Below are 18148 nucleotides of genomic sequence, written 5' to 3' on the forward strand. Positions count from 1 at the left end.
GACTGCTTTGAAAAAAAGTTCAGAATTTCCAAAATATTTCAAAATAATTTTTTCAACAAAAAGTAAGTTTCTGTCAAAAATTTATAGTTTCTCAAAAATCAATTTTATCAGAGTAAATTTTTTTCAAAAATGTTAATCTTTTTAAAAAAAATAATTTCTGGTACGGGAAGTTCCAGCAATTTGCCTTAAGGCACGATGCCATGCGCCCCACTAGTTTACATCTAAATCTGAATCAAACTAGTGGGGTGGGTGGCATCGTGCCTTAAGGCAAATTACTGGAACTTCCCGTACCGTAACAAAATGTTCGAGGAATACTGAATGTTTTCAAATAGATTATTATTAATATTGTAACATTGTCTTATATTTATAAGAATTATATAAACTGAATTGCAGAGCTGAAATTATTTGTTTAAAGTATATTAGAACTATAGTCAGAATTAAAAACAAAATCTGAATTAATTTCGATATACAAAAAATTAAAAAAAAAAAAAATTGAAATATTTTTTTTTCAAAATCAATTATTTTGTTAAGACAAGCAGAAAGTTCTTTGAATCAATTGAATCGGACGCTTAGTTCACTCAAAAACTGTCATTTTTTGTACATTTAGCTCTGTATCTTCGAAATGGCGGGACTTGTCTTTGCCAAAAACCAATCACCTCTTCTCCCAATCATTACTAATTGAATGTTTTTTAAATCATTCAAATCGGATACTCCGTTCTCTCAAAAATTCGATTTTTATTTTCTGCACTCTTTGCTCCGTATCTTCGAAACGGCTGGACCCGTCTTTGCCAAAAACTAATCAGCTCTTTTCCCTATCAATAGGAATCGAATGTTTTTTGAACCATTCAAATCGGTTGATCCGTGCGCCCTAAAACGTGACTGGTAATTTGTATCCATACATACATACACACACACACACACACATCCATTTTTTCTGAGGTATGCCAAAACGTTCAGAAACCTTCAAAACGTCGAGAAATGTAAAAATTTTCAATTCCGATTTTCGGCCCATTACAATAACTTACCCTACGGGAAGTTAATAAAACATGTGACTATGCTTATCTTATTTATCTAGTTATTTATCATTTATCTAGGTGACTATGTTACGCCATCTAGTCCTTCAACGCCTAAGCCGTTAGCTAGGAAACCTCTCTAGGAGCTAGGAGCTTCCCCCACCCACGATTACGCAAGTTGCATGGTACATGCACTTACGAGAGCTCGTCCACTTTCTTTCCGGACATCTCAAGAACAACTACCAAATTCCAGAACTTCGTACATAGTCATTTTATATCACTCAACTCAAAATTATTACTTTATAACTCAAGTGAATATATATTGTTATTAACAGTGAAAAGTCTTTTATTTATTAACGCTGAAGAATCCTAAAGTAAAGTATTCGCATTTCCACACACGAGGGCACAACAATTGGTGGCAAGCGGTGGATAAAACCATAAACTATAAACAAGTAAGCCTGTGGAAAAGACCGCGAAAAACTACTGGAAAAACAGCAGAATAAAAGGTACGATCAAAATCCGATTTATGCACGAGCGCGCCAAACAAGGACGCTAGAGACCGCCATCTTGTAGAAGACGCGGCGTCTGTTTAAGCCGAGACTCGTCACGGATTACAATATTCACAAACAGTATTGTATAATTTGATTAGAGTGCTACAACAAATTCTTAGAATATTTAGAGATTAATTTGATATTTTTAGTACATTTTTAGAACAAAATTTTAGAACCAAACTCTTAGAATCAAAATCTTAGAATCAAACTCCTACAATCAAACTTTTAGAATCAAACTCTTAGAATCAAACTTTTAGAATCGAAATTTTAGAATATGTACTTTTAGAAACAAATATCTCTATACGTTAATATTGATAATTCATACCTATGTACAAAATATTTTAAGTAATACTTTATAAATTAATAGTGAATTGATGTCTCGCACGGATTTGGGACTAGCAAAGCAGCGTGTAATCAGCCGATCTCTTGAGTCAATTTTCGAACGACACCTGCGTTACGACACCGAAGGAACCAATTCACTCGATCTTGCAAGTGCTGTATTTAATAACCAAATTACCATTTCACGTAAGTCTAGAGTAGAACCAAATTTTAGTTCCAATTCTTCCCTCCATTTTCCTGTAAGCGAACAAACCATAATGTCAAGCCTAAGCATTTCAGAAGCGCGCAATTTAATTAAATCGTTCGACGGCAGTAGCCAACTAAAATTTACCGAATTTATTAGAAGTTGTACTTACGCGTTTGAACAAATTAGTGACGAAAAACATACCGATTTACTTAGTTTTATTATTCATGTTAAATTAGAAGGCAAAGCAATGCAAGCTGTTCAGTATAAAACCTTCAAAAAGTTTGACGAACTGAAAGCATGCTTAGAGAAATTATATGTAAACCGCAGGTCTGTATGTGCATTACAGTTAGAATTTAATCAATGCAGGCAGGGCTTAAACGAATCAGTTCAAGGATATGCACAAAGGCTAGAATCGATACTCATGAATTTGATTGATGCGACAGTCAGTCGTGGGAATAACCCAGAGGGCACTAAATATTATAACGAAATTTTAAGAGATCAGGCACTACATATATTTCAGGAAGGTCTTCAATCTTCCCTAAAATTGATTGTTAAATGTAAAAATCCTGACACCTTAGAACAAGCCATTTCTGTTGCATTAGAGGAAGAATCACTTGCTAATTCGTTTAAATTTAGATCTTTTGCTCAACCCCGAACAAACATACCTGTCGACCCAAGTTACATTCCTAAGTTTAAGAACGAACCTTTTTTAGTCTGCAATTATTGCAGAAAGGTAGGGCACATAATTAAAGATTGCCGAAAAAGAATTTACAACAACCAGACAAAAAATAGTGTAAACCCTACAAGTATAGATAAGGAAACCGCAGTAGAAAATAAAATAAATCATATTGATCAAGAACCGGTACCATCTACTAGTAAATCAGAACCTCATAGTACTCATAAGGCAGGTGAACTCAAACAGGCTCACCTATCCTGTCTAGTGAACAAACATAATCTTGCGTATATAAATATAGAATTTCTAGATTGCTCTCCACATAGGACAAATTTATTAATAGATACTGGTGCTGAAATTAGCTTACTAAAACTTTCAAATTTAAATGATAATGTAGACATTAAGGACGATTTAAGTGATAAGATTAGGATTACTGGTGTCTCAGGTAACACTTTAGAAACAATAGGTAAGGCTAGTTTGAGAATAAGGTTAGGCGATAAGATAGTTACACATGATTTCAACATTATTAATGATAAGATACCGATCAAAGGTGACGGTATTCTTGGTATAGATTTCCTAAGAATTTATGGGGGTAACATTAACATTATAGAATCCACGTTAAATTTTAAGAACCTTCAGACATTCCCTTTACTACATGCTCCGTCAGGAATTAAATTGAATCCTAGATCCGAAACGGTAGTAAAAGTAAAGACGAATGTCAATACTGAAGGAATTATAGAGAAACAAGAAATTAGTGAAGGAGTATTTGTGGCCTGTACTCTAGTTTCACCTTCTAATAACTCCTGTATAGTTAATATTATTAATTCTAATGAGACTGAAGTAAATATAGATACACCCATACTAGATATCGACGTTTTACCTACAATTTTAGAACCAACTCACGAAATTTTTGTAGCTACTGAAAGCAATAACTATAAATCCAATAGAATAGATAAAATTTATGATATTTTAAAGACTGACACGTTAAACGATTTTGAATGTTACTACCTCAAACAAATCGTTCTAGACTATAATGACTTATTTTACGTTGAGGGAGACACACTACCATTTACATCATCTATTAAGCACCACATAATTACTCCAACAGACTCTCCAGCCATTAACATAAAACCTTATAGATTACCAGATTACCATAAGACTGAAATTAACAGACAAATCACAGAACTTCTAGACAATGACGTAATAGAACACAGCAACAGTCCCTGGAACGCCCCGTTACTTCTTGTACCAAAAAAATCAGACACTGGCAACAAGTGGAGGTTAGTAGTCGATTTCCGCAAATTAAATGAAGTAACTGTGGGTGATTCATACCCTTTACCTAATATAGTAGACATATTGGACCAGTTAGGCAATTGTAAGTACTTCTCAACATTAGATCTTGCCTCTGGCTTTCACCAGATTGCAATGAATGACGACGACAAAATTAAGACAGCATTCTCGACTCAATCCGCACACTACCATTACAAGAGAATGCCTTACGGACTAAAAAACGCTCCCGCGACCTTTCAAAGACTAATGAACTCAGTGCTCACAGGACTACAAGGCCTCAAATGTTTCGTATATCTAGATGACATAGTGGTTTACTCGAACACACTAGAGGACCATTACAAGAGAATTATAGAAATATTAGATAGATTAAGAAAGAGTAATTTAAGACTGCAACCTCAAAAGTGTAATTTCTTCTGCAAAGAAGTTTACTATTTAGGGCATATCATTACTCCATCCGGCATAAAACCCGATCCTTCTAAGATTGATTCAGTAATTAACTTCCCAGTCCCTAAAAACCAGAAAGATGTAAAATCTTTTCTTGGTTTAGCGGGGTACTATCGCCGTTTTATGCAGGATTTTTCCAGAATATCCAGACCACTAAGCGAACTTTTAAAAAAGGATCACTCATTTCATTGGACGTCGTCACAACAAACCGCTTTTGAGTCCTTAAAATCTTTATTGACAAATTCCCCAATTTTACAGTACCCTAATTTTAACCAAATTTTCAATTTAACCACTGACGCGTCGGGCAGGGCAATAGGGGCAGTTCTTTCGCAGGGAGAGGTAGGGAAAGACTTACCCATTGCGTACGCTAGTCGCATCTTAAACAAAGCTGAAATTAATTACTCCACAACCGAAAAGGAATTATTAGCCATAATCTGGGCTGTGCGCCATTTTCGCCCATACATCTACGGAGTCCAATTCAACATCATCACAGACCATAAGCCTTTAATATGGCTGATGAACCTTAAAGACCCGGGATCTAGATTAATGAGGTGGCGTATTAAGTTAGAAGAGTATAATTATAAGATTATCTATAAAAAAGGCACTGCCAACACCAACGCAGACGCTCTAAGTAGGATATACCATATAACGGGCGAAGACAATTATCAAAATTTCAAGTTAGTTTTAGAAAAACAATTAATTATAAATGACAAAATTATAGAAACAAGTAGCCCATTTTTAAATCTCGATAACCAATCGTTTTGCTTAGACGTACCACAAACTTTTATTAGCGATAACAATTTCTTCATTAAGGTTAAAGATAAGTTTGATAACATTAACTCCTTGCTTTCTCAGAATAAACAAGTAGGTGACATAGTTTATTTTAAACCTAGTAATAGTTCCATATTATATTTAGTAAATAGGCTTAAACAAAACGATAAGATATTACCAGAAACTTTCTTTAATGCATTACTTAGATTAAGAGAACTTTGTTTACTCCATAATATTAATGATTTAGCTTATATTTCTTCTGTAGATTTAAATCAAGATGACTATTCAGAGATAAGACCAATGTTTAGATATATTTTTAAGAACAACCCTATCAGAATTACTATTTATTTAGCTTTAGATTGTATGTCAAAGGAGGACAAATTACGCATCCTAAAAGAATATCATTCGACCCCTGTTGGAGGTCATCAGGGCTATAAAAGATCCTTAAAAAGAATACACATAAAGTACAATTGGCCAAAGTTAAAAAGTGATCTCAGAAACTATATTAAGTCGTGCGAAATTTGCCAGCGGAATAAACTATATCATAAGACTAAATTCCCAATGATCATCACGGACACCCCGTCCAGATCTTTTGAAAAATGTGCATTGGATATTGTGGGACCGTTAACAGAAACCATCAAGGGCAATAAGTATATCCTGACCTTTCAGGACTTATTGACTAAATTTAGTAGGGCTGTACCCTTACGGAACCAGGAGGCCGAAACGGTATCCAGGGCTTTTGTGGAGGAAATTGTCTGCCATTACGGTATACCATCTAAGATTCTAACTGACCAAGGGACAAATTTCCTAAGCATACTGTTCAAAAACGTCTGTAAAATTTTGAAGGTTTCCAAAATACAAACTACCTCATACCACCCACAATCTAACGGCGCCCTCGAACGATCTCATAGAACTCTTATAGAGTATATTCGAAATTTCATGAAAGCTGACCAGACTGACTGGGATGCTTGGCTTCCGTTTGCGATGTTTGCTTACAACACGACACCCCATTCTTCAACCGGTTTTAGTCCGTACCGACTCGTGTTCGGATATAATCCTGAGTTGCCTTCTTCCATTTCCAATCCTCCATCAAATCAGTATACTTTTGACAATTATGCTGATGAGATCAAATCCAAAATTCAATCTACTTTAGACACCGCGAGACAGAACCTCATATTTAGTAAAGAACATTCTAAACAATATTATGACAAATCAGCAAGAAAGATGGAATTTGCAATCGGTGATTTGGTACTCCTAAGGAATGAAGTCGTTCCCAAAGGTAAATCAAAAAAACTAGTAATGCCATGGAAAGGCCCTTTCACCATAGTTTCCAAAGACTCAGCTGTGAATTACACTCTGCTGTGTGGTTCCAAACACCTTAAGGTTCATGTCAACCGTATCAAACACTTTGAGAATTAACTTGTCTTTGTAAAATGTTAGTATAGCTTTTATTATGTAATGAATACTATTTTTAAGAATTCTTATGTTTAGTTTAAGAAAATAACTTTGTTGATTAAGTATTGTTTTGAAATGTAAACCGCTAATGACCAAAAAAAAAAAAAAATATTTTTATGTACATATAGATCTTAACATTTTGTATTTAGATTATAGTTTTTAACCAGTTGTAGCACTATAATCTAATTAAGGGGGATGGTGTTACGCCATCTAGTCCTTCAACGCCTAAGCCGTTAGCTAGGAAACCTCTCTAGGAGCTAGGAGCTTCCCCCACCCACGATTACGCAAGTTGCATGGTACATGCACTTACGAGAGCTCGTCCACTTTCTTTCCGGACATCTCAAGAACAACTACCAAATTCCAGAACTTTGTACATAGTCATTTTATATCACTCAACTCAAAATTATTACTTTATAACTCAAGTGAATATATATTGTTATTAACAGTGAAAAGTCTTTTATTTATTAACGCTGAAGAATCCTAAAGTAAAGTATTCGCATTTCCACACACGAGGGCACAACAACTATGTTATATTCATCCATTTAAAAATTAATAAATCACTATTAATATGTTTCAGTAACCTACCGCTAGTGGCGCTATATCGTTCCAAAATTTATTTCCATCTCACAATATTTTTTTTGTGTTCTACGGCCTTGATTGCGTTGAGGAATCACCTCAACTGTGTTTCACCTCAAACGTGTTTTGGAGATCGTTGGAGTCAGTTGGAGTTGAAAGATTATTCAATAACAGATAATTATTGTGAATTTGTAACTGAATGAATTAAATTTGTAAAAAAGAAAAGTATTCAAAAGAAAACGGAATTTTGGGCCATACAATACAACAATGTGAGTGAAAAACCGTTACTGAAACTTTCGTTGAATTAATTGCTTGAAATCATAATAATATACTATTTTTAGGTCGAAAAATTTAGACTTGCGTTCTAAATATAAGCAGAACACTTTAGCGGGTACTGAAGCGTCTGCTAGGCGTAAACAAAATGCAAGTCTACTCCGAGATAGGAGGTCAGTAGCGTTTGCTACTAACAGGAATATAGACCAAGACTCACCAAGCCTAAGTGGTGCAACGCAAAATAATAAAACAAAAAAATTACCATGGGCTGAGAGGTACTTGATTTGGAAAAAGGAAAAGGACGAACAAAGAAAACGTGAAAAAGAGGAAAAAATGAAAGCAAAACCGCCTTTCAAGCCAGTCGGTATTGCTTCGAGGAATGATAATCAATTCAATTCTAAAATGAATAAAATGAGTAATACAAATCCACATAAGAAAAAACCCACTGAAAATGTTCCCAGCGTGAATAAAGCAAACCAGCAAGCGAACATTAATACAGCCCCGAATAAAGCTGGGCCAATAAAAAACATGTCTAACAGGAAAACACAACAATCATCAAACGTGGGTGTTACAGAAAATATGAGGCCGAAAAAAGTAACTCGGGATCAAAGCTACGAGCTTTGGAAAAAGCAGAAAGAGGAACAAAAAAAAACAGCAAGAACAAAAAATGAAGTCAAAACCTCCATTTAAACCCGTGGGCATTGCATCAAGAACTCCATTAATTACTATTAATAAAAGTAAACCTGCTGCATTCAATTCTAAAATGAATAAAACAAATAGTACACCTCGAACTAAGAGCAACACCACTACAAAAGGCAAGCCTAATAAAAATGTTTCCAGTCTGAATAAAACAAATAAAACAAACCTTAATAATGCTGGGCCAAGCAATGAAAGTTAAGTCAGAATATCACTTATAAAGCAAGGTATGAAAATAAATAAATTGACCTTTATAGTTTTCATATAAAACAACTGATTTATTCACCATATTTTGGATTTATTATTTTGTAGGCCATGTGAATTTGTTCAACATTTTTGTTAAATTTTGAAACTTTAATAATTAGTTTTTTAAATATTTATGTCGAACTAGTATAAATGTCATTTATATATAAATTTTGTTATTGTTCATAATTCAGTTCATATATTCATTCAGTTTATATATAAATTTTATACTTAATTTTTGTTTCACAAATCTTAGTAAAATAAAAAATTTCTGATTATAATTCTTTCGAATAGTTTTTTTTCTAAGTCCTTTCAGATATGTTATTTTTTTCTAAGTCCAAATTTTCTGAAACCTTTTCGATTAAGTCATACAAGTTATTTTTGCATGCTATATCATCCCAAAGCCAACATTCGAACGAATGAGGCTCACATTGAAGATTTCATAACGAGAAAATTTCAATGGGGCAAACCCGAGTCGAAATTTAAAATCTTTTAAGTACTCAAAACAGTTCCGAAACCTGAGAATTAACCACTTTTCGCCATATAAATTTAAGATCTTTTAGGTATATTAGACCCCACATACTGCAGTTTTAGGAACGTAATTTACCTAAAAGAGCCTGCATTTTCAAGGTACTACAGCTACTTAAAAGAGCATAAATGTCAAAACTGTCAGGGTGTAAGTTTGAGGTTAGGTTATTACGATTTTAAAATTTTCCTGAAATTTTATAAAAATGTAGGTAGGTCATAGGCCTTATAATACATATGGATTGCAATTATATATGTATTTATAAGGTCTTTGAAGTAGGTATACCTATATAAATAAGTAATTTAAACACATTTTATATTTATTTTTTATTTGCCCGTTTATTGGCACAACATTTATTTACATAATGTATAAATGACTTTTTGTCTAGCATAAATTTTAATCGACGGCACCAATCTGGAAAAAATAATACTTGCATTAATACTATTCACATTTACAAATATCAATTTATTTCATTAAAAACAGTTTAGATTCATGTGCATAAATTATATTTCAGTTATGTAGCTGTTAATGTTTTTCAAATCCTCAGTAGATACTTAATAATATCAATTATATCAATATAAGCATGTTTAAAAATTTACCAATTAACCCTCCAAATAAATTTTGGTCGATTCCCAGTGGCTGAGAAGTTTTTCAACTGCTCCCCGTAAACGAGAAGCAGCACCTCCCTTACTACATTCATCCAGCCATTTTCTGTTCCGTTTGCTTTCGACATTTGCTCAATATATATTATTTTATTTTTGGGAAGAAAGAATCCACACCCTGGAGATATTTCTTCTTACAGAATTAAACATATTTAGTCCTAGCATTGAAAATATCTTATAAAAGCAAGCATTTTATTCATTAATTTACCATGTTTTCTCCAGGAGTGTAGAAGCATGCTGGAATCTATAAGTAGAAAAAAGATTGTTGATTGGAACATAAATTATATCCTTAATTACATTATCTTTATTTACAGTGTGAACTAAAAGTCAATTTGCTTTTGAATGGGTCACAAATGGAGTTTGTGTACCTTTTAAATAAAGAAAAAAGTAAAAAGACTTACGGTGCACTCTGCATAAATATTACATGGTTTATGAAGAGAAGTTTATAACTACCTTGAAATTATAATTGTTTTCTATCATTGCATTTGATTGCACATTCTCGATCTTCTTCACCTCATTCTGTGTTTTATATGCAGCCTCCAATGCAGTTACCCACACACGTGCACTCTCTATTATTTCCGGGGTAACTAATTCAATAGAAATATGTAGTTATTCGATATAAAAAACATTATTTTTAAAATATTATACTGTACCTTTAAAAGAAATTGTCAGCGGGACTGCGTTAACATTGTCCTCTGAGCACTGTAGTTTTGCTGATTTAGCAGAACTACAACTCTCTTCAGAATCACTGTCATTCACACTAATTATTTCCTGAATCTCATGTGTAGACTCAGGAGCTCCATTAATAATAAGCATGTTGCCTTGGTCGTCAACATAATCGATGGGTGTATCATCAAGTATCACATACTCCTGGTCAACATTAGTGAGGCTAAGTGCATTACCACCATCAAAAATAGTTGGCTTAACCCTTAGCCTGGCATCCATAACTTTTCGATTCGATAGAGCAACTATCTGCTCTACCTTTCGATTTTTTTGTAAAAATGCATTTTTCTGAACAATATTTTCCATAAATATTTTGTTAGCAGGAACATTTATGTCGCCATCCACACTAACAATCATATTGTTCAAGAATTGCATATCATCTAAAATTCAATATTTTCAGTTAAAAATAAATTTAATACATTTTATAAAATAATTATTGAGATATACATACCGCTAATAGCCAAAACCTTTGCTTCGCCTCTGCCTGCCTTATCATTGTTGCTTTTCTTCCACTTTAATTTTGTGATTGCATTCACATACCTATCTGTAGGGCAAATACTCCTCAAAGGAAATATATCGGTACAACGTGGATTTGATTCCATCCACAACACTAACGCAAACATTTTTGTTCTAGGCATTTTTAATAATTAAATAAATTTATTAATTAAATTTAAATAACACAATTTAAAGCAAAAACGAAACCCAACAAGTAAACCGCGCAAATGATCAAATCACTCTACCGACGCCAACGCCATTTCGCTATTCTCGGGATTTTACTATGTTTCAAAAACCAGATGTTGATAACAAGTTGACCGCCGACCGTAGTTTCGCTACTTTTATGCATTATGTGTTCCTTCGTCTTTATTTATGTTATTATTATGTTATATTATTATGTATTTATGTTAAAATTAATGTAAATAATAGTATTATTTATTTATGTCTTTCTGCCTTTCTGCATTATGTGTTTTTTCGTCTTTATTTATATTATTATTTATGTTATATTATCATTTATTTAGATTAAAATTAATGTAAATTATATTTTTATTTATTTATGTTATATTTTTTATGATCACATAATTTTCAGTTTGCTATAATTATAACATAAAAAAAATGAACATAGGCATTCAGAGTGGTCGGCAGACAACTTGTTAAGCTTTTATGGCGCGAAATGTACGTGCACATTGAATTTCGTTGCATATACAGTTTTTTGTGTTTGCAATTTTGGTGTTTTCATTTTTTTAGTTGTTTTATATATTAATTGTCATTTATATAAGTATTAAAATGATACCAAGGAAATCTATAGATCAAGTTAGCCCTCGACAAATGCGAAAACGGCTAATGCAAGCTTTTAATGGATGTAATAATAGAGAATCTATAAACTTAGTTGAAAATATTTCAACTCTCACACGGTAAGCATGTAGATTTCATTTCATTTTATAAATCAATTATTTTTTGTATTTTTGTTACACATATCAATTTGTCTAATTATACGTTTTACAGTGATGATGGTGTACGATATGATACTATTCTTGAAAATGATGTTTATGATTATTCTCAACAAAATGATCAAGAAGATGAACTTGAACATAAATGTGTGTTTGAAGTGGAAGATGAATCTGAATTAGATCAACCCGAAGAGAGAGAAGTCAATTTTGATGAACAGGTTTACGAAAATGCTCCAATAACAGTATCAAATAGCATGTTTCTCATATTAATGATTTTTTTACGTCATAACGTTTCACTAGAGTGCATAGCTGATATAATTGCTGTTATTAATTTGCATTGTATGAAAAGTAGACTGGTTAAAAACAGTCTGTACAAATTTAGAAAATATTTTTCTTTAGATCATTCTGAATTTATTAAACATTACTATTGCCATTTCTGTGGTCGAGTGCAACTGGAGTCTGACAGCATTTGTCCATCATGTCCCCAAAAAAAAAATCCATATTTTATTCAATTACCATTTCTTGAACACTTGAGAGAAATGTACAAGAGAGATGGATTTTATTCGAAGCTACAAGATTGCCATAATAAGCGGATAAATAATAACCCAGATTGTATATCTGATGTCTATGATGGTGTTTTATACCGTAAATATGTACAAAAGGGCTTTCTTTGTAACCCTGACAATATTTCATTCACTTGGTATACAGACGGCATACCAGTATTTAAATCCTCAAAAATCAGTGCATGGCCTATTTATTTAACACTTAATGAGTTACCTATTAAAGAACGCAAAAAAGGGAAAATACATTATTATTAGGTCTTTGGTATGGAGACAAAAAGCCTAATATGAATTATTTTTTTCATGTGTTTTATGATGATCTAAAGAAACTTGTCAATGGTATTGAGGTTTACATACCATGTCGGAGAATTAATATTACAGTCAAGGGTATTCTTTTGTTGGGCACTTGTGATTTGCCTGCTAGAAGTGATTGTTTAAATTTTGTCCAGTATAACGGGTACTACGGTTGCTCATATTGTTTTTGCCCAGGCATGAATTTTACATTAGAAACAGGTGGTAATGTTCACGTATACCCATATACTAATAATATTGAGAAAAGAACATTACAAAATTGCAGATCATTTGCTGACAATGCTTCAAGAGATGCACCAATAATGGGAATCAAAGGTCCCACAGCACTTTCACTGATTATGCCTGATTATGTCATGGGGATGGCCATTGATAGGATGCATTGTGTAGAAGGTGGTGTTGTAAAAAAATTGTTATCTTTATTTTTCAATACTGAATTTAAAAATAAGCCTTTTTCTTTATATGCCGTGATAAATGTAATTGATGCTAGATTAAAATCGATAAAACCACCCAAATTTGTGCATCGGATGCCTCGAAGTGTTACAGAGTTACTACATTGGAAAGCATCAGAATTAAAATTGTGGTTCTTTCATTACTCGTTACCTGTTTTGTATGGAATTCTTGCACCACAATATTTTGAACATTATGTGTTGCTGGTGGCTGGAATTTCCATTTTGAATTCCAATACTATATCTTTGTATAAACTTGATGTTGCTAGAGATTTTTTACACAAATATGTTAAATGTTTTGAATACTTGTATAGTGAAATGTACTGCTCCATAAATGTACAATGTACATTATTACATTTACCAGACTGTGTACAGAATCTTGGACCATTGTGGGTATATTCTTGTTTCGAATATGAGGATATAAATGGCCAATTATTAAAATTAATTCATGGAACACGGCATATTGATTCTCAAGTAAGCAAATCTCAAGAATTTTATATAAAGAAGGAGAAAATAATTGAATGTATGAAAAATAAGGAAGTTAAAGAGTTTTGCTTAACAAGAAAAAAACAGGTGAAGATAATTGAAAAAATATTTGAACATACTTATAGTGTTGGAGTATATAAAGTATTTAAAGAGTTTCCAAGCAAAGTAGAGGTTGCACTTCGAACCTCCAACATTACAGTTGAAAACATTTCTTTAAAATACTATCTTCGAGTTTTGAAGAATGATCAATTATTTATTGCTGAAATGTACAGGAATAACATGCAAACTTATTCCAGTGCTATTTCTTACAATTTAAATAACAAATACAATATTGGATTCTTGCATTGTTTTTTAAAAATTAATAATGAACATTTTGCTATTGTGGAAGAATCCAATATTGAAGATTGCTTCATCGGGAAAGGTCATAAATATTATATAAAAGTTTAAATTATTCATTTATAAAAAAATGTACAAGAAAAAAAAGCTTCATTGCTATTCCTGTAAAATCATTACTATATGTTTGTATATATATCAATATTGATGGAAATATTTATGTAGGATTACCTATAAATAAGTATGAATTAGAGTAAAAAAAAGGCAACAAAGAGTTAAAAATTATTAGTTTCGTTTATGTATGTTATGTACTTAATAAATTTCATTATTAAAATGTTTTTTTTTTATTACACTTCATTATTAGTTGTAATACATTTAATTATGTTTAATTATTTACATGAGAAATTGGAGATTTGACATATCATATATTCTGTTTATACATTTAAACAAATATGTAAATTTAAGCATTTTTCAGATGTTCTGCTAGTGGCGAGCTTATGCGATGAGGTTATGTTGTATATGTCAAAAATATAATGTGTTTATTTGTAGTACTTTCGATTCTAAAAGAGCTTGTAACTGTTTTTACGTACTTGGAAAGAGCTTTATGTACCTAAAAGCAGCTAGTTCGAAGCTTAGGGTCCTAATTAGAACTTATTTTTTGACTCGGGAAGTTAAAAATTTTAACAAAGTCCCAGTAATTTTTTCTCGGTGTGAAAATTTCAAGGTGGACTTCATTTCATTCGAGTGTTGACTTTGGGAATTGGTGTGAGGGAGCACTAAAAAACATAAAAAAGATTCAACGCTGAACAGAAAAGAGAAAAATTGATCTGGGACTTAGGGGAGTTTTTTTTTGGTTTCTCCACCTCCCCCTTCTCTCTCCTCCTCCTTCTTTTTCCCTTTTTTTCGCAGAATTTGGCCAAGAGCAGCGGGACGAAGCAGAATATACCGAAAATTTAGCAAGATTTTAAACTTGAATTTTAGATGAATTGTTTTATATTTACAATATAAGAATTTGAAAGACAAATTATGTATGTATATTTTATACCGACCACATCAGAAATATATAGTATTTTATATACATAAAATGAGATACATTACACGCGAGTGTATTTAATTTCAAATCTTATATGCATATATTTATTTTGAAAATGTATGTATATAACAAATTCATCTTAATTTATTTTATTTAAATAATTGTGCACGATGTGTTATCCAACCAAGTCTTTGTCATAGCAAATAAGTACTGAAAATTTAGTCTTAGTAAATGTGTAAATATCGAGCACCATATATGTGGTTGACACAGAAATTAGATTGTCATACATTTTCTTCCCGCAAATGTCATTTGATTAAATCTTTGTACATATAAGACAAGTGTGATTTCAATTTTAACACATTCCCAAAAACCTTGAATATAATTGAATATGTATTAAAATTGTATAATATAATTCAATTGCATTTCATTGTTGTTTTTGTCGTGAATCATTATTAACACGGACACAAAATCCTAATTATATTCCTTTAAGTAAGAGTATTATAAATACAATTTTATTTCAATAAATATAAAAATAAACAGTTAATGGATTATAAAGCTAAATAGTTTGTTTTAAAAATACCTCCGTAGCTTTGGAGTTATAATCTTTCTTTTAGTCGTACTTTGCATTTTCTGGTAGATCACAGTTTCTTCCGTTGGTGGTGCAGATGAAGCCACTGACCGTTGTTCTATATACACAGAATTAAATTTAACATCCATACTCCTATTCATATCATCAGCATCGCCTTTAGTATCAATTGTAAAAGCCTGCTTAAGTTTTTTCTTGCGTTTTCTTATTGTTAGATCTGTGGCCAAAGCTTTCTTCGCAACTAATTTTTTGCCATTTATGCAAACTCCTTGCAAATTTTTCATAACTAATTTATATGTATTTTCGTCCTCGAATATAATAAAGCAAAATTTTGCTGTTTTACGTCTTGACAGAAATACTCTTTCGTCTTTTATGGGATGGGGCATACGAATATACAATTTAAAAGACATTTTATAATTGACTAATCAATAAAAATCAAAACTAATTAAAGGACTTGTTGGAGGTGAATATATAAATTATCAAATTGTTACATAACTTATATTTATATTCAGATATGAACGATTTTCAATTATTATCTTGTAGTTGCATTGACTACAGCTATTATGATATTTTTTATATTTTATGGACAATTTTTTTATATTTAATATAATTTAAAATACCATAAAAATATAATTTAAAAATATATTTTTGTTTAATTAAACTTTTTAAATTGCCATTTGATTGAACTGATTATGAACTGTCATTAGTTTGATGGCAAAATAACCTCAATCCACATTTAAGAACAATTCACAGACTTAACTAATAAATTTAATTAATGTATTAATTATTGCAATCATTTAATTAATTTATATTAAACTAAACAATGAACTTATATTATTTCAAGATAAATTAAATCGAATACATTTATTGAGGTATGCTGCAAATTTTTGTATCAAATCTAATTTGCATTAAAATAAAAACACAATATGATACAATTCAAAATAATTTTAATAAGGAACAGAAATTACAAAAAACCACTTATGAAATACTGAATTAATTTAAATATTATCACAACTCACTTAAAAATTCTTAATATATTTAATGTATTTACTCATAAAAGCCTAAAATTAAAATTACAAACATATTTTAAAGACAATATAATAATATAAAACAGCTATAAATAGCATCTATAAATATTAAAGTTATATAAAACACAATCATAAAAATTGCACATAAAAATAATTTCTAAAAAATATAAATATATGTAAAATCATGTTTAAGACTAAATTCCACGCTTGATGGACTTCCTCGATGGATGATTTGGAGAGCTGGTGTTAGAGATTCACCTCCTAAGAATTATAAAACAATTCTATTCAAAATATATTTAATAAAGTACCTTCAGGTGAATCCCAAGATAGGAGATCTATACTAGTTCAAGTGGAATCAAAATCAATAATTTCATTTGCCGAATTTGCTTTAGTGCTGGATTACCCCATAGGCCCGTGAGGCCCGGGCCTAGGGCGGCAGAATTTGGGGGGCGGCAAATTTTTCAGAATGTCAAAAAAAATTTAAACCCGATAAGATGTCTCGATAATTTATTTTAAGGATTAATCCAGATTTTTTTTATAAATTTACAGATAGTGTTATATAAAATAGATTATAAGTCGTAATGCTCGAGTGTAATCATTGATTAATAAAAATAACACAGACATCGTATAAAAATAACATGTCTCTTGATGGCTATCCAGAAAGACTTTTTAAGTGTTTATTCGTGATCTCAAATGTCGTTCAAATTTAATTTATTACCGCAACGATTGATAATTCATCTGCTCTTATCATATCTAAGCTAAACATATCCCAATAAAGAACCATTGTAGTCGATTTTTATCGCCTAAAAACAATAACTTTGGCGAGCAGTGCTCGGGTTCGCCCGCTAACTGTGTTTGTTCGTGTTCAAGTCAGTGGTTTCAAACCATTTTTGCGATGCGCACCCCAATCTAATAAAGAAAAATTGCGCCCTCTTTTATTTTTCTAACAATTTCATTTCATAAATATTCAAACATTTAACTGATATTATCAAACTACAAATTAATATGCAATATTATGTAAAAATATACATAAAAATTGAAAGAGTCATGAATTTTTATGTATATTTTTACATAATATTGCATATTAATTTGTAGTCTGATAATATCAGTTAAGGAAAAATAAAATAGGGCGCATTTTTTTATTAGATTGGGGTGCTCATCGCAAAAATGGTTAGAATTTGAAAAAAAAATGTTTTATTTTCGAAAATATTATTTACGAAACAGTACCCGCTAAGGGTGCGTGAACCACAGGTTGGAGAGCACGGGGTTAAGTGGCTGAAATCAAATAATGACAAATGTATAAATCTAAGATCGAACTATAAACAAAACGCAGCAATTATTTCAGTTTTACGATAGTCGTTTAAGTAAAAAGTCTTATAATTTTATTATTGTGTTCAGTACCATTAAAGATTTAAATTAGATATTATTTTGAGTTAGACTCTTTTTTAACTAAGTTGTTCGGTTTGTCTGAATTTAATCATTTTATTTACAATTACA

At 31.5% G+C, this 18148-nt stretch overlaps 1 protein-coding gene across 1 annotated transcript; it reads left to right on the forward strand.

Moving 5' to 3' along the window:
* Positions 1–11703: 11703 nt before the first annotated feature.
* LOC113368277 lies at positions 11704–12685 on the forward strand. The gene is made up of 2 exons (XM_026609859.1): positions 11704–11831; positions 11923–12685. The coding sequence occupies exons 1-2, from the start codon at positions 11704–11706 to the stop codon at positions 12683–12685; spliced, it is 891 nt and encodes a 296-aa protein (XP_026465644.1).
* Positions 12686–18148: the final 5463 nt, after the last annotated feature.

Source organism: Ctenocephalides felis, unplaced genomic scaffold (assembly GCF_003426905.1).
Source record: "Ctenocephalides felis isolate EL2017-DRISC unplaced genomic scaffold, ASM342690v1 CF-g0.4_SCAFFOLD_00072, whole genome shotgun sequence".
NCBI classification, from domain to species: Eukaryota; Metazoa; Arthropoda; class Insecta; order Siphonaptera; family Pulicidae; genus Ctenocephalides; species Ctenocephalides felis.